Here is a 16,527-nt window from a genome sequence, read left to right as displayed (position 1 = left end):
TAAATACTGATTCAATATGTCAATCATAATGAAGGATAATGAGTCTCCAGAAATTCTCTATCCTATGGCCTTTTAATTCAGTATTCGAATTGCCATTCACAGAAAAGATACACACTTCAATATATTGTAGAGTTCAATGAATGAAATAGTATTCTTTAGTTAATATTGCATCTCTCGCACGATAATTTTTCAGACGTACTGGTTAGTTATCGAAGAAAATGGTCAAGTCTAGAAATTTTCTATTCTATAGATATTTAACAGGAAAATTCTATTTCCTTCGTCAACTAATGATTGTGATGATTTATATTAGTTTTGTATTTTATTTATATTGTATGGCAAATAAAATAATATTCTAATAATTATAAAGACAGCTCATATTAAAAAAAAAAAACCATCATTTTTAATGCTTGTTTCTACCAATGTAGTTTAAAATTTCTATCTTAATTCCATTTTTCATCTTTTTCTAGTTTTAAAGCTGATATTTATAATCAATTTTTATATTTAAATAATGTTTTACAAGATGCTAATATGGCCCTATGATTAGTTCGTAACTTCAGACTTGAAATAAGAACGGTCTAAGAATATCGGTTTAAGATGATAAAAAGATGAAGAATAAGTTGAATCAAGATTAAAATCAATCTATGTTAATAAAAACAAGTATAAATGTTTATTTCTGATTGAAATAAATCAATGTAGATCATCAAAGAATTATAATAATTGTATACATTGTTACCAAAGCATAACAAGCTATATCCGCCTTGATCATAACTTTCATAATTTTTGAAGTTTATACATTATATATTCTTTTTAATGTTCTGATGCTTAATAAACTTTCCAATAATGCTCCTAGCTTGAAACAGTCTTCTAGTAATGTGATTCATGTCGGAAACATGTGACACAGCTGGTTTGTAAAACTCGGGACAAATTTTCCACATGGATTTCGGATGCAGATACAAGCAGAGGAACAGTGACAACGAATTGTCAATTTTCTAACAGAGTATAAAAGGTCAGTAGGCCTTTCCCATCACCATTTGCTCCAACACCTAAACGTTGCATTCTTTCACGGTAGATAAGACCATAATCTAGAAAGAGACGCTAGATACCAGAATTAGCTAACGCGTGGAGGCCGTCGTGTCGCGGGTGAGTGACGACACGCGTGCCTGTTGAACGAGGTTCATCCGAGGTCATTCGGCGTGTCTTCACGCACAGGCGTCGCAACGTTTCTTCACGGAGTTTTCCGGGTCGGAGGAACAATCAAGGAGAAGGAAGGCGGACGTTCTGAAAGCCGTAAGCAAGCATGCAAGCATGCGTGCGTGCACCGTGAGCGGGACGAACGAGCCCGCGAGCTCGCTTGCAAGGAACATCCGTAGGGATGGCTCGAACGTGTTTACGAGGATTTCCGTAGACTCTAGCGGGGATACGACGGCGTAATGGCACTCACGTTGTCCTGCGGGGTACATTCTCGCTGCTGTCGAGTGTAAAAGACCAGATAACCACTAATAAATAAGTAAAAAAATTCAACACAAGACCCCACTGGCCACACCACACACTTCCCCACAACACACACTGCGAACGACACCACCAAACGAGACTGTCCCTCCGCAATGGCGTCCGCTAACGCGGCGCCTATTGGCCATAGCGCGGCCAATTGGCGCACAGCGAACGACACTCGCGGTCGACAATCCGCGGCGCTTCGCTCGTTCGCACGTTGTTGCGCGCGGTATTCGCGAATCATTTGAACTATTCCGATCAGTCTCGAAAATTTCTGTCTGATCTTCAGAAAACTTCCATTAGTAATGTTTGTCACGTGCGTCATCTCTTTCTAGAAAAAAAAAAAAAAATCGAACACCTGCCGATATTGATGAGACTACAATATATCATGACTTTTCTATAGTATGCCTGTTCGATTAACGAGAATAACGGATAAAAATAGCGATGAGCACCAATCCGGAAGATTCAATCGACGCGTCACTGTTCTCCTTATCATTCCTCATCTTTGCTATTAACGAGATATCGCTGTCGTAATCGTGTAATCTAGCACGCATCATAAAAAGACCTGGAAGAACTGTACCTACGACTAAACCATTATTAACTATGCTCACGTTTCTATGAATGTACATTAACTAATTTTATAATTAATTAATATATAAAATTATAAAATTAAGTAATTTCATAAATATTAAAATAATATAAATACTGCTAGAAAAGAAAGTTTGATGGGTTTGACTCTACTGTACTTTAATAAGTACAATAAACAAGTATAATAAAAAAAATCCTTTTTTATTGAGTGCAATGATTTAACTATTTAAATAATAGAAAAATCACAAAAATCAAGTTTTTAATGATTGTAAACGAAGTTTGCAGCTAGTATGCTGACTTTAATGACTTGAGATATAAATTAATAAAAACAAATAATTTCCATATTACATCACATATTGCACAGGATGCACAAGTAAAAGTAAATATTGATAATTTAATATGCTGCTTGCATATTAAATTATCAATTTTTTATCGCATCATCAGTACTATGTTTTTTTATTTAATAATTGTAATACATTTCATAAACTCACATGATATCCCTATATTGATAGCAAATACTATTACACGAATAAAGTCCTTTACATTATCATTTGTAAATAAAAAACTTTTACAAATAATAATCGATAAAATAAGAAAAAAAAAGAAAAAAAAATATCAGAATACATCGATGATCACGACGGGCGTTCGGCGTTGTGCAAGATCGATCCGTTGCCAACCTGCCGAATCTGCCGCAGAGTTCGGCCGCAATGGTGGCAACATTGGCGCGGCAAGTTCCGGGCAGTGACGCCGCGAGCGCCACTGCGTCAAGTATTGTGTGTCGCGTTTACGAGTATCGTATTCACGTCGCGACTTCAAGATGTCGATTAGTTTTTCCGGGGCCATCAAACGCCCCGGCGGGATAACGAGCTTGATCGTAAAGCAGCTGCGGCGCGTCAATCTAATGCCCGTTAACAAGATTGACATCCGTTTCGATCCGTTCGACCGTCAGTCCAAGCAGACGAGGTTAGTCTCCTGAAGTTGGCCGCGCGGCGGACGCGCATCACGATTCTTACGATTGCGCGGGAATTATCGAAACGGGGTTCCGCGCGCGAGACATGTGTCTACTTATTTTTTTTTTAATTTTCAGGAAAACACGTTTGCATAATTTCTTTGTAAAAAGTCGAGCGGGAAGTTTGTAAATATAATCGAGTTTTTCGTATAACTGGCTGCGTTTATTCTGCAACTTTTGGAAGTTTATTTCGCTGAGGTCTGTTCCTCTAAATCTAAAAATACAATTCCATAAGCACGAAGGAAACTTTCAATAATTGCAAAATAAACATTGTACTAAACGCTGCCGTTGTACCATTTTTTATGCAATATACTTTGATACGGTTGGATGCACGAAATTTCGAAAATAAAAATAAGAAAGTTTTGCGAGTTATATATTGATCTTTTCAAATAACATTTTATTCTAATCGCGAAGAATAGGAATAAATGTACAGTTTCGAGCAGGATCATGTCTTCTTTCCCAGAGACATACATACATATTTTCTATTAATATAATTTAATTTTAATTTAATTTACTCTTCACCTTTTTTGATTCTTAGAAGAAAAGGATGAAATAAGAATAAAAAATAAACTAAACCGAAATTGTACATTAATAGAAATAGATTCATTAAGCCGATTTTGGCGACAGTTCGATTAATTTAACTGACAGTATTGCTATTCCGTGTGTCGAAACAAAAAATTCAATAATTTTCCTCATGATAACAAAACGGTACCGTTTGATAAGTTAATCAGAAATGACGAAGATTAGTCGAAGTCACCCTTCGATATCCCAATAACGATTAAAGAGGATTAGATAGAACGAAAGGTCCTCATAAATGAAATATATTTTCGCGTACCCTACTATCAGCGCTATCTTGTGAGTCTATAATGCCACATTTATCAATATAACAGTTTTGCCAAAATATCTAAAAATTTATAACTAGAAATCTTTCTATGAAAAAAAAAAAACCAAGTTACTTTTATATCTGCCCTTTAGCGAAATTTTCAAATATTTCAGCAAAATTGTTCTTTGCATGAAATGTAGTTCATGCTATATATATACTGCAAAATATACACGTATATATACCGCTTTACAGATTGTAGCCAATGTAACACATTCTTATTAATTACATTTAAGTATATTAAAATGACATTTTATTTTAAACATATATTTTTATGAAAAAAATAGAAACGTAATGAGGCATCAGATTCGACATATAGTTTTGATCGCACGCGCACCTCCACTCTATCCAATCCTCTTCAATAACGATCAACCACCACCAACCCGCGAGTCAGGTTGGTACTCGACGACGTCATCCCCACGCACGCGCACCCCTCGGCGCCAGGTTAGCAGACGATATGCGCAGCCCTCCCTATTTATAGAAGCGTGTCTCGATCGTGTGTGCGTTGCTAGTCAAGAACGTTGCTAGAAGCAGTTCCAAAGATTCACGAGGTCTTTCTAGCTGCCCTGTTGTCGCTCGGATAATCCGCGTTAACAGGTAATAAAGAATAGGAGAAAACGAAAACCTTCCTCCTCTCCCTTCTCCGTCCTACCCCATCATGATTCCGCAATAGCGACTTTGACGTTTGCCTACAATCATGGCGTTTGGTGCGTTCGACACTGACACGATGTTTGCGCGATGACGTGAATTCCCATTTCATATATTGAATCACGAGAAAAACCCGCCTTTTAGACGATCTATCTATAATTCCAGTCGAACTTCGGAAGAAGGTAGAATCAAATAGAATCCTATCCACAATTTATAATAGTATGTTTTGATCACGTGTATATTTTAAATATTTTATATTATGTCTTGTTTTGTCTTTAAACGCTTGTCACGTGCATATATACACATAAATTTAATTTCATTAATATTAAATTACGTAAGTAACATAAAAAAATTTAATTATACAATAATAAATATTAATTTTATTATAAAATGAAATAATCAATAATTTATTGTAATTGAATATTTTAAATGTTAGTATTTAGTATTTTAAATATTTTGAGTTCTTTTTCAAATACTTTTCGCGTATATATACGAATTTAATTTCATTAATATTAAATTACATTTATGTAATAAATGTAGTAAATAATTAAGTATTAAATCAAATTAATCTATTATAATTTTAAAATAATTTTATTATATTAAATAAAATTATCTTCTAAATTTTACGCAAATTGCAGGTCGTCTAAATAAAGCTTTGAGTTACTTTGATTACAATGTGCGAATACAATGCTCCTATATTTATTTCAACTATCTTACGCGCTCGTGTATGCATCTATTCTTTTTAATTAGACTAGTTTACATCGATTTTGATTGATAATTAAATCAAATTGCTGATACACAATCCATAAACATAAGCATCGGAATATATCTACGAGACATCATATTTAATTTTAAGAGAGCTTTTAATTGATTTAGTCACTTTTGCGAAAATTGAGAAAAATGAATAATCTATTGTTATCTCCCTCTTGTCATACAGATTTGTGTACAATCAGAAACATATTTTTAAAAAATGAATATACGCGGACTTTTCTCCCGCTTCATAATAATGTTTCTCTTTTAATTATTCATTTAAAACGAATGTAACTTACCATTACATTGGCCACATCCATATGCTTTGCCGAGCATGGAAACGGCTGTAGTTATACGAAGGGTACTTAAATCTGGCATTGGAAGCGGTAATTGCTGCTCCATTTGTGCCATTTTGCCTGTGAAAGAAACGGTACACACATTGAGACACACAACGGGGAAGTAATATCAGCAAATCATGTTTTACTATGAAATTGCGAAACAAGATTGCCAAAAAGGAAAAATAAGAGAAAAAAAAAACAAAACGTAGATTAAGCGATGAAAAATTTAATTTCTACAACCTTAAAAAGCATTGTACAGATTAGACTTTCTTACAGATCAACACGTGAAATAATAACATGCATAATGTTTTTATTTGCAGAGATTTTCTATTTTACATTAGCGCTCCGAAAATTCGTGCAACGAACCCGCAGTGCTCATTAAAAACAGATGTGTGTGATCGTTCCGAGCCAATCATCACGTTCAATCTTCGTGAGTATAATAACAAAAATATGGAGAATTGTTCACGTCATTGTTTACGTTTCAGTGCATATCGCTATAGCTCAATTCATTCATGTGAGTGTTCGTATCGTACAAAGCGGAAAAATATTAAAAAAGGAATACGAAAAGAAAGATGCATAAGATGTGTGATTAAATTGCTTTCTTATTCAATAAGGCCCAGTTTTACAACTCACAGTTAACTCTTAACCGGGGTTCAACTTATTTCTCGTCTCTTTCTAATTGTAATTGTAAAATTAGAAAGAGATAAAGAATAAGTTAAATCTCGGTTAAGAATTAACCATAAGTTGTGAAACTGGACCTAAATCTTTATGAAATCGTCCGTATACTCAAAGTTCTATTCCGCGCTAATAAATCGGAGTTAATATCGCAGTTATTTATCTAAATTATTTCGTCTAGATTTTTTCTTTTATATATATCTTTTCCCCATAATTTCGCACAGATACAAACAAGTAGGTCACACCTGGCTTGTTTATTTTTTCAGAGTCAGGTGAAAAAGTGGTGTTAAAAACGGCCCTTTTAACAAGCCTGAACATTTTACAACTTTACAACAAGCACATCACTAGCCTGATTCCGCCCGATCCGGCTGAGCTTGAGGCTAAACAAGCACTCCTGGAAGAGAGGAAAAAGAAGAAAACGCGGCCGCATCATAAACAAAAATTATATAAGAAGCATAGAGGAGTGTATCATTTACTTTAATTTCATTGGCGACTTATTGGACCGCTTATTGGTAATAAATGAAATATCAAATTATGTTTACACGATGTACAAGTTTTTCCAGAAGTCTACTCAAACAAAATATTTCTAAATAATGTATTCGATACGTAGCCGTGATTTTCATCCTATTTTATGACATCGCAATTAATCTTCTGTAGCGTAAATTATTTTTTTTGTCTGAATTACATTTAATACTTGTTTAAATATTGTAAAAAAGCCTATATAGATATTAATAATTATAGTTTATATTCTTGCAGGATTTTACTAAACACCAAAAGGTGTCAGATTTATATTAAATAATAAAGAAATTTATTTCGTGCAATCAAAATATTAGATTGCAGTAAACCGATTGTAAAAAATGAAAACGCTAATTTTATTAATTTAAAATGCACGGGAAGGAAGTTAGCGTAACGACGAATGAAATGATAGGAAACAGTAGAAATTACCATTTAAAACTTCTCGATATGTTCTACAATCATGTTCCAGCCTTCACCGACGTGTTTGACGAAGACTCTTGGTATGTTTTCGTCATTTGTTTTGTAGCAGGTACTTTTCTGGTGGCATTTATTCTTTCGAGATTCATAACTATAAAACCTGTTGAGTAAGATCGTGTATAGCGAATTCAGTTTGCAAGATGTTTTGTATTTCCCGTCAAATTACATTTCTTCATGATTTTTTTCGCGCACCGCAATCATGTAAACCTTTCAATAAAAGGTATAATATATAAATTTAATATAAACTCACACCATATAATAAGAATGAAAAAATTCTTTGCTAATTACTATTGTAAGAACAGGTACAACTTCCAAAAAAATGTAATATGTCATAAATCGTTTGTGCTGATAATAAAATGTTATTAAAAAAATATTGTCTGGTCGTTTAAGTTAGGAATTATATATTTAGCTAGTCTAACAACTTGTCTTGTTTCTTAACAAAACTTATTTAAAAACTTAAAGAACTGGTCAGCAACTGACTATGATTTTTGAATGATGAATTTTAGGTTATTTTTTATTTATTTACAGTGACAATTTAAAGAAAGTTATTCTTTTTGTATATTACTTATTAGTTCCCAGTACAATTATTTCTGTAGAAATTTAATATTTTTACTCAATCACACACATGAATATTTTTAATTCTTATACGAATTTTTATTCTCATTACTACTAATATCTAGTATATTGGACAAATATGAATTTTATATTGCTCTGAAACGTTCTCGTGTGATTAATAGCAAAATTAAAAATTAACGCAAAAAATATTGCTCAAACAAACTACGAGCAGTTTCGGCAGACTCGTGCAAATCTCGTTTCTCAAGTTTGCCAAGTAGTTTTGCTTCTCCTTTCTTCTGCCCACCTCTCTTCTCTTTCTCTATCTCTTCTGCCTTGTGTTTCCTTCTATCTCGTCCATGTGTGTGCATTTGGTTCCTTTCATTCTTTGTCTGTTCTGACTGTACCCCGCTATCGTCTTTACGGACATATATTCTTTCTACAACATAGATCTTTTTCTTTTTCTCTTTCATCTCTAAATTTCAAACCGGACTTAAAAGTAAGAAATCAGCACGTATGTGAAAAATAATCGCTGGAATATAAAGATTTGTGTTCGCTCGTGCGATTTTACTTAAACAAATTTACTTCGCAATTAACTCGCACAGAGTTAGACGTGTCGAGGCGCGACATGTTTTATGCTTGCGATAATAAAATCGTAATGTAATATGATTTTATTGCGAACGGAAATATTAAAACATACCGGCTTCCATTTTCGCTTCCATTTTAACAATCCTATAAACTGTACGTATACGTCAGACTCGACATTCCATAATCCCAAAGTGATTCTTTATCATTCTTAGTAACATTTGGTTCATTCCTGATTTGTATTCTCAACCTCTATTTCAACTCAATTAGCATTAAATAAGTTAATTGTCTTTAATTAACAATTTATGAAGGATGCCGAATTCAGAATTTGGAAGAGTATAATTTTCAAATAGCTATTTCAAGCAACCCGTATGGTGTCTAAAAGAAGAATAGATACAAAGAAAATCAAGCAATATATCAAAATATAAATTAATAAAGCATCAAAGTGCGTGGAGATTAAAGCTGCGCAAACAAGGCAATCTGTGCTGCAAATGCACAAAGTAACTTTAACTCTTTCAAGGCAATCTTTTAGTCACATAAACAGAACAAAATCCTTAGTAAGAGGAAAAAATTCTTTAACTTTTCAACTTACATTTTTTCTATAAGTTTCAATTTTGAGAAATGCTATTTAAATAAATTTAGCAAATAAATTTATAAACATTATAAATCGAACCGTTGATTCTATGCAAAACAAGCAGATAGAATTGCTATTTAATTTTCCAGAAATATCAAACATTTTTCGAAATAAACCATCATCAGTGTCTTGAAAGGGTTAATAGTGAGGCGATGAGAGAAAAGATGTAGGATTGAAACTGTGACATTCTCGACGAGTTCAATTTCCGTCTACGATAAAGGAATCTTGTGATTCGGTACATGAAAACATTTGCAAGAGATCACTCTCGCGCGTCTCATAGTCTAGGGAACTTATCGAACTCGGCGAAATTCTGTCGAGGTTTCAAATCCAACGATGAGAGACTCTTCTTATTTAAGGACTCGGCACGCTCACCTCGTTTCTGCGTGTATCCTCGGGGTGATAGATAAAATTTACGACATGTAAGGATTGTAAAGCGTTTTTCGTAAAGCTTGTAGTTCTTCACTTCACACCGGCATTCTCGGTGGTCGGTTCGCACGCAACGGAGCGACGACAACGAAGACGGTGATGACGATGCACTGACGATATACTGTTCTGTCCTGCGTGCGTGCACGCGAGACTACGTGGTCGCGGCAGCCGTGCTGCCGCGGCTATCACTCGCGAACACGGGAAATTGCATCCCTCGTTGCTGCTCCGACGTCAATGTCCGCACACGTGACCACGATTCTCTGCAAGAACATTCGCACATCAAGACTTGTCACCGAGCATTCATCGAAATACGGTGCACTTGCGAGATTAGTCGCGAGATCCGGAAAGACGCGGGCAGGTAGTGGCGATTCTTTAAACCCATTTTCTTTTTTCTCCCTGTAAATATCTCAATTTTCATATAGAAAATTTAATTTTTATTTAAAATAACGAAAAGCTCTCTAATATATAGAGCATTATTTATTAATCTTCTGCTTTCTTCACATGAGCGAAACTTCAAACTTAAATTATTTTTGCTCAAATTTCAATTTTTATTATTATAAATAAATATTTTAACATTTGAGTTAAAAAATTATTTGGTAATATAACAGAGACGTTGAAAACTTTGATTTTTTTTAGAGCCTAAATCAGTAAAAAAACTGGTGCTGAATAAAAAATTGCAAACAGAGGAAGTAAAAATATGTTGCAAACGGAAGATTAAATATTTGTTTAAAATAATGTAAAGCTCTATATTTATATACAGAGTATTATTTAAATATTTAAAAGAACATAAATTCAATATTTATAGCTTACGTACAAATCTAAAGAAGATTATGAAAAATAAAGGAGATTTATTTTTAATCCTTGGGAATGCAAATGAGAGAATCTGAATCTAATTTCAGATATAACAACGCTCGTGATATTTCTTTCATAACTTTAATTTGACTCCGTCTAATCATACTGTTGTCACATATCTGTGATAATATTTAATATCAAAGAGATAATAACGACAGATAAGATAATCGTATTTTTTTTTGTGAAAAAAATGCAATCCTCCTTTTTTGCAAAAAAGTAACACTCTAACAGACAAGATATTCGTAAAGAAACATCTGTATATGTATGTGTATATATACATATATATACATACAGGGTGTCCAGAAATTTGAGAGTAATATTACTGTAGTGTGAAACTTCGTGCAAAATTATGTAATAAAAGTGCAAACCACTTTTTTCCATAAGATAAGTTTTTTAAATATAAACGTTTAAAATTTGACTAATCATAAGCGTTGATCAAAAAGTTATTTGTCGTGTGACGTACGTGCAATGATGTTAGGTATTAAACAAAACATTGTCACTGCATGCACATTGTGTGTCACATGGACGGATAATTTTTCGACCAACACTTATCACTACTCAAACTTTAAACGTTTATACTTAAAAGACTACTTTACGAGAAAAAGATGGCTTGCATTTTTATTACTTAATTTTTCACGAAGTTTTACGCTGCAGTAAGATTACTCTCAAAGTTCTAGACACCTGTGATATTATATATATGTATATGTATGTATATAATGATTACGCCTAAATATATGTATTTATATAAATTATTATATATTTATATAAAATAATAAAATATACTTAGGCATGAAATAATCATCGACTGTCAACGGACAGTAATGACATTTCTCCACGCTATTTTCACCACGCTACTGGCGATAACATTATGAATGAAGACAAAAGCCGAGAGCACCGTTCATCAATAATCCGTGCGTTTGAACAAGTAGTGATGCGCTTCTCCATTTACTTGCCGACTTACACGGATTATTCGATGCACAATTTAGTTCCTCTCGTTCAAAATATTCATTTACGATCAATTTCACTTTAGTAAACTGGACCTTTTTATCGTGATACACTTTATACAGTACGAAAACGAGTTCCAGCTATAGAATAAGAAAATTGCGGTATATACATTAGACAAGATGTTTCGTAACAGATTGCATCATGTTACTCCAAACATAGTATAATCGATATACACCTAATGTGTATGTACTGTACATATATAACGCAATACTATGCTATGCAACACATGTGGTTCAAATGTAGAAATGTGAGAATCAACGTCAAACGTCGAAATAAGAAGAAAATGTTAAATTCTCATGTGTCTACATAGGTAACCAAGTCGTTTTGATTTTAGTGAATCGAATGGTTCCTCGCAATAGACAAACTCCATATCATGTGCTAGTTTGAACGTATGTTGCCCTTGAAACGGATACGGAAGTTTAATGAGACGAAACGTCGCGACGCAGCGATACTTTTGCGGCCGTTGTTCGTATATCGCAGAGCTTTATCCACCGCCTGGACACACATAAAAAAATATCATTCTATCGCTGAGAAATGTGATTATGCAATTTATTTTTTCCTTGTAAGTAAATGGTTATCTTTAACACAGAATATTTTCTTGATAATGATCTTAAAATATTTATAATAAATATTATAAATTTTAGAAAAATTTATATGTATTCAAAACAAGAATTTATTTTGTTTTAAAAAATATAAAATTTATCGAAGAAACGACTTTATATAATAAATAGATCGAATTTGTTTTAATGTAATAATCTTCATTGAAATATTACAAACTTACTCTAGAGGATTCAAAATGAACTTAAAAATTTGCAAATAGAAAATATACATAAACTTCTAAGATACTCGAAATGAGTAATTATTTGCGTACATAATATTTTTCTATGTGGATAAAATATATACAAATAAGATTGTCGTTTCTCATGAATCGCTGCTGGTGACAAATTAGCAATCTAAAGGCAAATGATAGATAGTGAAAATAATTCTGTAATTCATACTTGATTGTTGCAGGATCTTCGCAAAATTATTTTTAATGAATTCGGTCATTCACACTACAATGGATTAATACATATTAAAGACTGTATGTATTTTATATAAAATATCATATCTAAATGCAGTAGAGCATAATATAATCAACTTTGACAATAGAATAATATATGTGCATTCTGTTAATTAACGTGACAACATTATTGGATATTTAATTATGTAAATATTTCGAATATTTATATTTCACATTTAAGTTTGTTAGTTTCATATTAGTTTTATAGCAGCTTTTATAATAGTACACACTAATTTAGCGTAATGACCGAACTCGCTATTTGATTGAACTTCTTAAATATTTTAAGTATCAATGATGGAATAATTTACTTCTTCTTTGGAGTAAAATCTTATTCTGAAGAATGAAAATTAAACCAATCTTGAAAGAGTGACTCAATTTTTAATCTTTAAAAATAAGATTTCACTTTTCAGAATGAGATTTTCACTCTGAAAATTTCTGAGGATAAATATTCAAGGACAATTACAGCGTTATTCCTTCAGACTTTGAAAAGTGCAAGTGTATTGGCATTTAAAGATACGGCTCCGATTCTCTTATTGTCGCTAAAGAATATGGATGTTTCAAAATCGCGTTTCATCTCCTCCCTCAAGATCAATCCTTAGCGTCGTGCGTGACGCGTACGCACCACTACATGCAGACGGAAGAGACGCGGCTTCCGCGTGCGTTCGCGCACACGCGGAACCGCGTACCACGCGCGTTAGCTACGGCTCACACTCCGCGTATGCAGTTCCGTATCTTTTTTTTTTTTCTTTTCCGTCGAACCGCCAGCGATGAGACAAGAAATTGGGTCGTTCGACCGGTCGCACGAATGACGTTTCTTCGCGTTAATGTTTCACCGAGCGATAATAAGCGACAAGCCGGGAAAACGCGTTCGTACGAGCTCATAAAATGTCCAATAAAATTCACGAAAGTCCACATCGCCACGATTTTGTTCAACATCGAAGCCAGATGTTTTGTGCATAATTAATTTTAAATCTTTTCTAATGGCAATCATATAAATGTGGCAAAGGTTTACTTGCTCACAAATTTCAAAGAAGTAATTAACTTTTACAGAAAAAAGCCACTTTAGTGGTATTGAAAATATGTATATATATCGTATTTTAAGACAAAAAAATACAATAAAATATATATAACGAATAATGATAACGAATCTTACTCAAGGAAAAACTGAGATTAAAAAACCTCCGTTCTCTAAAAGTTAATTAATTAACACAGTTAAGAAATAAAAAAAAAATTTAAATTGAATACAATTTATCATCATTCATATTTGTATATATACATATACACGACATGTATACATAAAATATATATTTATGTACACATGTATACGCCGTGTAATCCCGTAATCAAACGACATATGCACGCGACATATGTATACTTGTAATGTATACGCGCAAGTCTAAAGTTTCATTTAATAGGGGAGACTGACTAACTTCAAAGTTATCACAATTTTATCGCTTCACACACGGACGACGCATTGCTGCAACAGCAACGATCATGACGACACCAAGTTAATCATGTACGAGAACGATGATTCATACTGTTTGCACAGAACGTACATTGACACTTGTCACTCTCTCGTCTAACCTTCAAATTCAACCCTTTTTTTAACTTTCGTGGACGACACGACGGTCTCGCTCGCCGCGGTCGGCGTATCGGAATGCCGCGCGCGACGCAACGCGCGGCGCGGCGCGGCACGGCGTGACGTGACGTGATGTGACGCGCGACACGACGCAGCACGATGCGCAACCACGCTCGCTCCGAGGACGACGGTCTGGGACGCGAGGACCAAAACAAAGGGACGCGTCGCTAGAGAGAGAGAGAGACACGCGGACTCTACATCGAGAATAACGAGTAGCAATTTCGAACCGTCGAGTCGTCGCGATGTCCACGTACGCAGCACTCCCGCGTCTTTCGGCACCACTCGTCTTCTCCTACTTCTCTCTTTTTCTTTCTCCTTCTTCTGATATTGTTGCTCGAGGCGTGCCTGCTCTGCCCGTCGTCGTCGCTTTCACTCGCGACGCGATGCCGCCGGACGCGCGATCTCCTCGGCGCGGAGCCGCCAAAAACGATCACCAAGTGTCAAGGTTGCCATTGTGCACACGTACGTGGACTACGCGCGAGAGTATTACGCTCACGCACACCATCTTACATCATTCCACGTCACCCCTCTTACTCCCCCACGTTCCCTTTAAGCCACTACCTGCCCGCCCGCTCTCTTCTTTCCCCCACCGTCTTGGCACCCGTCGCGGCCGCCGCGGTACCGCTATCACAACAATGGCATTGGAAAGAAATTACGATACCCGCAGCTTATTTCACGATGACACTGGCCACGACACGTCGCGGCTCACCGCAACGGTTAATCGGATTCACACGCAGACAGGAAACTGGGCTCCTTCACGCGTCCGACCCGATGCGTTATTCGCCGCGGCTTTTGTCAGCGAAATTTCGCCGTGGCGCATTCAGCGATCAGCGTTTCGCGAGGGAGTTCCCCCACTACTTGTACGATTCACGCGGCTGCGCGCCAGCAGAGCGCAGGGCCGGCCTGAGTCGCCTGAGCCGCCTCAGCGGGCACCCCGTCATACGACCGTGTTTACAAACAAACGCTCCGGCCGGGACGCCGCTGCTTCGATCGCTATGGACGCGTTGCGTCGCGGCGACTAGACGACCGACAATTCCAATTCACGATTATATCGCGCGTATCTCGGTTAATTCAGTGAATTTCTTGTCTGGTTATTAATTACTTTTGTCTCTATTAAATGGAAGTCTAAAAATATATGCATGTTTCACGCCTAAATACCTTTTGGTCAACTAAAATAGAAATTCATACACTCGATTAGGTTCAAATAGACTTTGATTTGCTCTTTAAATATTAAATAAAATTGTTAGATAAAGAAATGTATTTTACAAAATATCAAATATAAAAAAATCAAACCAAAGTTAAGGAATACATAATTTTATGTATTTTACTCTTATTAGTAATTGCTAATAACTGAGATTATTTTATTCAATTTAAAGACTTTTGTAAATGGTATTACAATTTTATTAATATTTTGGAATTGATTATTGCGTCAATCTATTATTTTTAAATAATTCGTTTTCTACAGAAATTCTGTTGAAAATGTTTGCGCTTCTCGCGCTACAGCCGTACCTGCATGATGTCATGATCAAGCAGCCAATCAGAAATCACCGCGATTAAACGTACAAACACCTGACGACACATTTACGGCGTCACTTTGAGCAATCTTTGCCTTTCTGACCTAACCTTTTTTGTCTGAGAAAATCAAACCAAATAATTATGCTATTTATGTCGTAACTTATATATTTTATTAATAGTAACTTGATGATATGATATAGCACTAATTTATTTTTTTTTGTCAATCAAGAAATTGATAAAAAAAACACAGCTGACGCCATATATCGATTATCATGTAGGTCCAATAAAACGCTTGTGCGTCGTAAACAAAGGCGCATGATTGGACCGTTTTTTCCCGCCATTCCGTTTCTTACTATTTAAATTCTACATTTGATTTTTTCATCAATAAAATGTTTTTTTTACGGAATTACTTATTTTTAACTTGTTATGAATAAAATTTGAAAATTAAAAAAAAATTCTTTAATACAAAGCGTAACAATGTCTCTTTACTCGTTAAAAGGATCGAGTAAATAAATTAGGAAAATAAAGTGACCGAATATTTCACAACAAAGGACGTAATTGAGTGAAAAAACTTTATAATCTTATCTTTTATATAAGAGAAATATGGTATTAATTTAAAAAATAGAAACATGTGATAATTGGCTACTCGGTATTTCAACCATTTAAATAATTTCAAACACAAAACTTTGAGACATTTGAATACTTATATAATACACGAATTTGGTACATATATTCGATTTTATTAAATTATTTTATTTAAGTGTTAGTAGTTTAATAAATCCAATAAATGTATACAAAAGACCCAATATATCAATTTTCGTACATGTGTAATTTTGATAGAATAATGAAATTCCTTGTTTCTATATTTTAATCGATGTGTTTGCTAA

General features: G+C 34.5%; 2 protein-coding genes across 2 annotated transcripts; both read left to right on the top strand.

Annotated features, from left to right (window-relative positions):
- Positions 1 to 2,833: 2,833 nt before the first annotated feature.
- Positions 2,834 to 7,211, top strand: mRpL53 (mitochondrial ribosomal protein L53). Its single transcript, XM_018538539.1, has 4 exons — positions 2,834 to 3,042; positions 6,025 to 6,134; positions 6,646 to 6,891; positions 7,136 to 7,211. The coding sequence occupies exons 1-3, from the start codon at positions 2,897 to 2,899 to the stop codon at positions 6,858 to 6,860; spliced, it is 471 nt and encodes a 156-aa protein (XP_018394041.1). The 5' UTR covers positions 2,834 to 2,896; the 3' UTR covers positions 6,861 to 6,891; positions 7,136 to 7,211.
- On the top strand, positions 7,202 to 7,620 carry LOC108772895 (uncharacterized). The gene has a single exon (XM_018538540.1). The coding sequence runs from the start codon at positions 7,265 to 7,267 to the stop codon at positions 7,481 to 7,483; it is 219 nt and encodes a 72-aa protein (XP_018394042.1). The 5' UTR covers positions 7,202 to 7,264; the 3' UTR covers positions 7,484 to 7,620.
- The last annotated feature ends 8,907 nt before the right edge of the window (positions 7,621 to 16,527 follow it).

Source organism: Cyphomyrmex costatus, unplaced genomic scaffold, assembly GCF_001594065.2.
Source record: "Cyphomyrmex costatus isolate MS0001 unplaced genomic scaffold, Ccosl1.0 scaffold193, whole genome shotgun sequence".
Lineage (NCBI taxonomy): Eukaryota > Metazoa > Arthropoda > Insecta > Hymenoptera > Formicidae > Cyphomyrmex > Cyphomyrmex costatus.
Note: the sequence above shows the minus strand (reverse complement) of the source record. Positions and strands in the feature narration are given on the sequence as shown.

Coding starts and splice junctions, on each gene's coding strand:
- mRpL53 (XM_018538539.1), top strand. CDS start 2,897: ATGTCGATTAGTTTTTCCGGGGCCATCAAACGCCCCGGCGGGATAACG. Junction 3,043..6,024: donor CGTCAGTCCAAGCAGACGAG/GTTAGTCTCCTG, acceptor TTTTATTTGCAG/AGATTTTCTATTTTACATTA. Junction 6,135..6,645: donor AATCATCACGTTCAATCTTC/GTGAGTATAATA, acceptor TTATTTTTTCAG/AGTCAGGTGAAAAAGTGGTG.
- LOC108772895 (XM_018538540.1), top strand. CDS start 7,265: ATGCACGGGAAGGAAGTTAGCGTAACGACGAATGAAATGATAGGAAAC.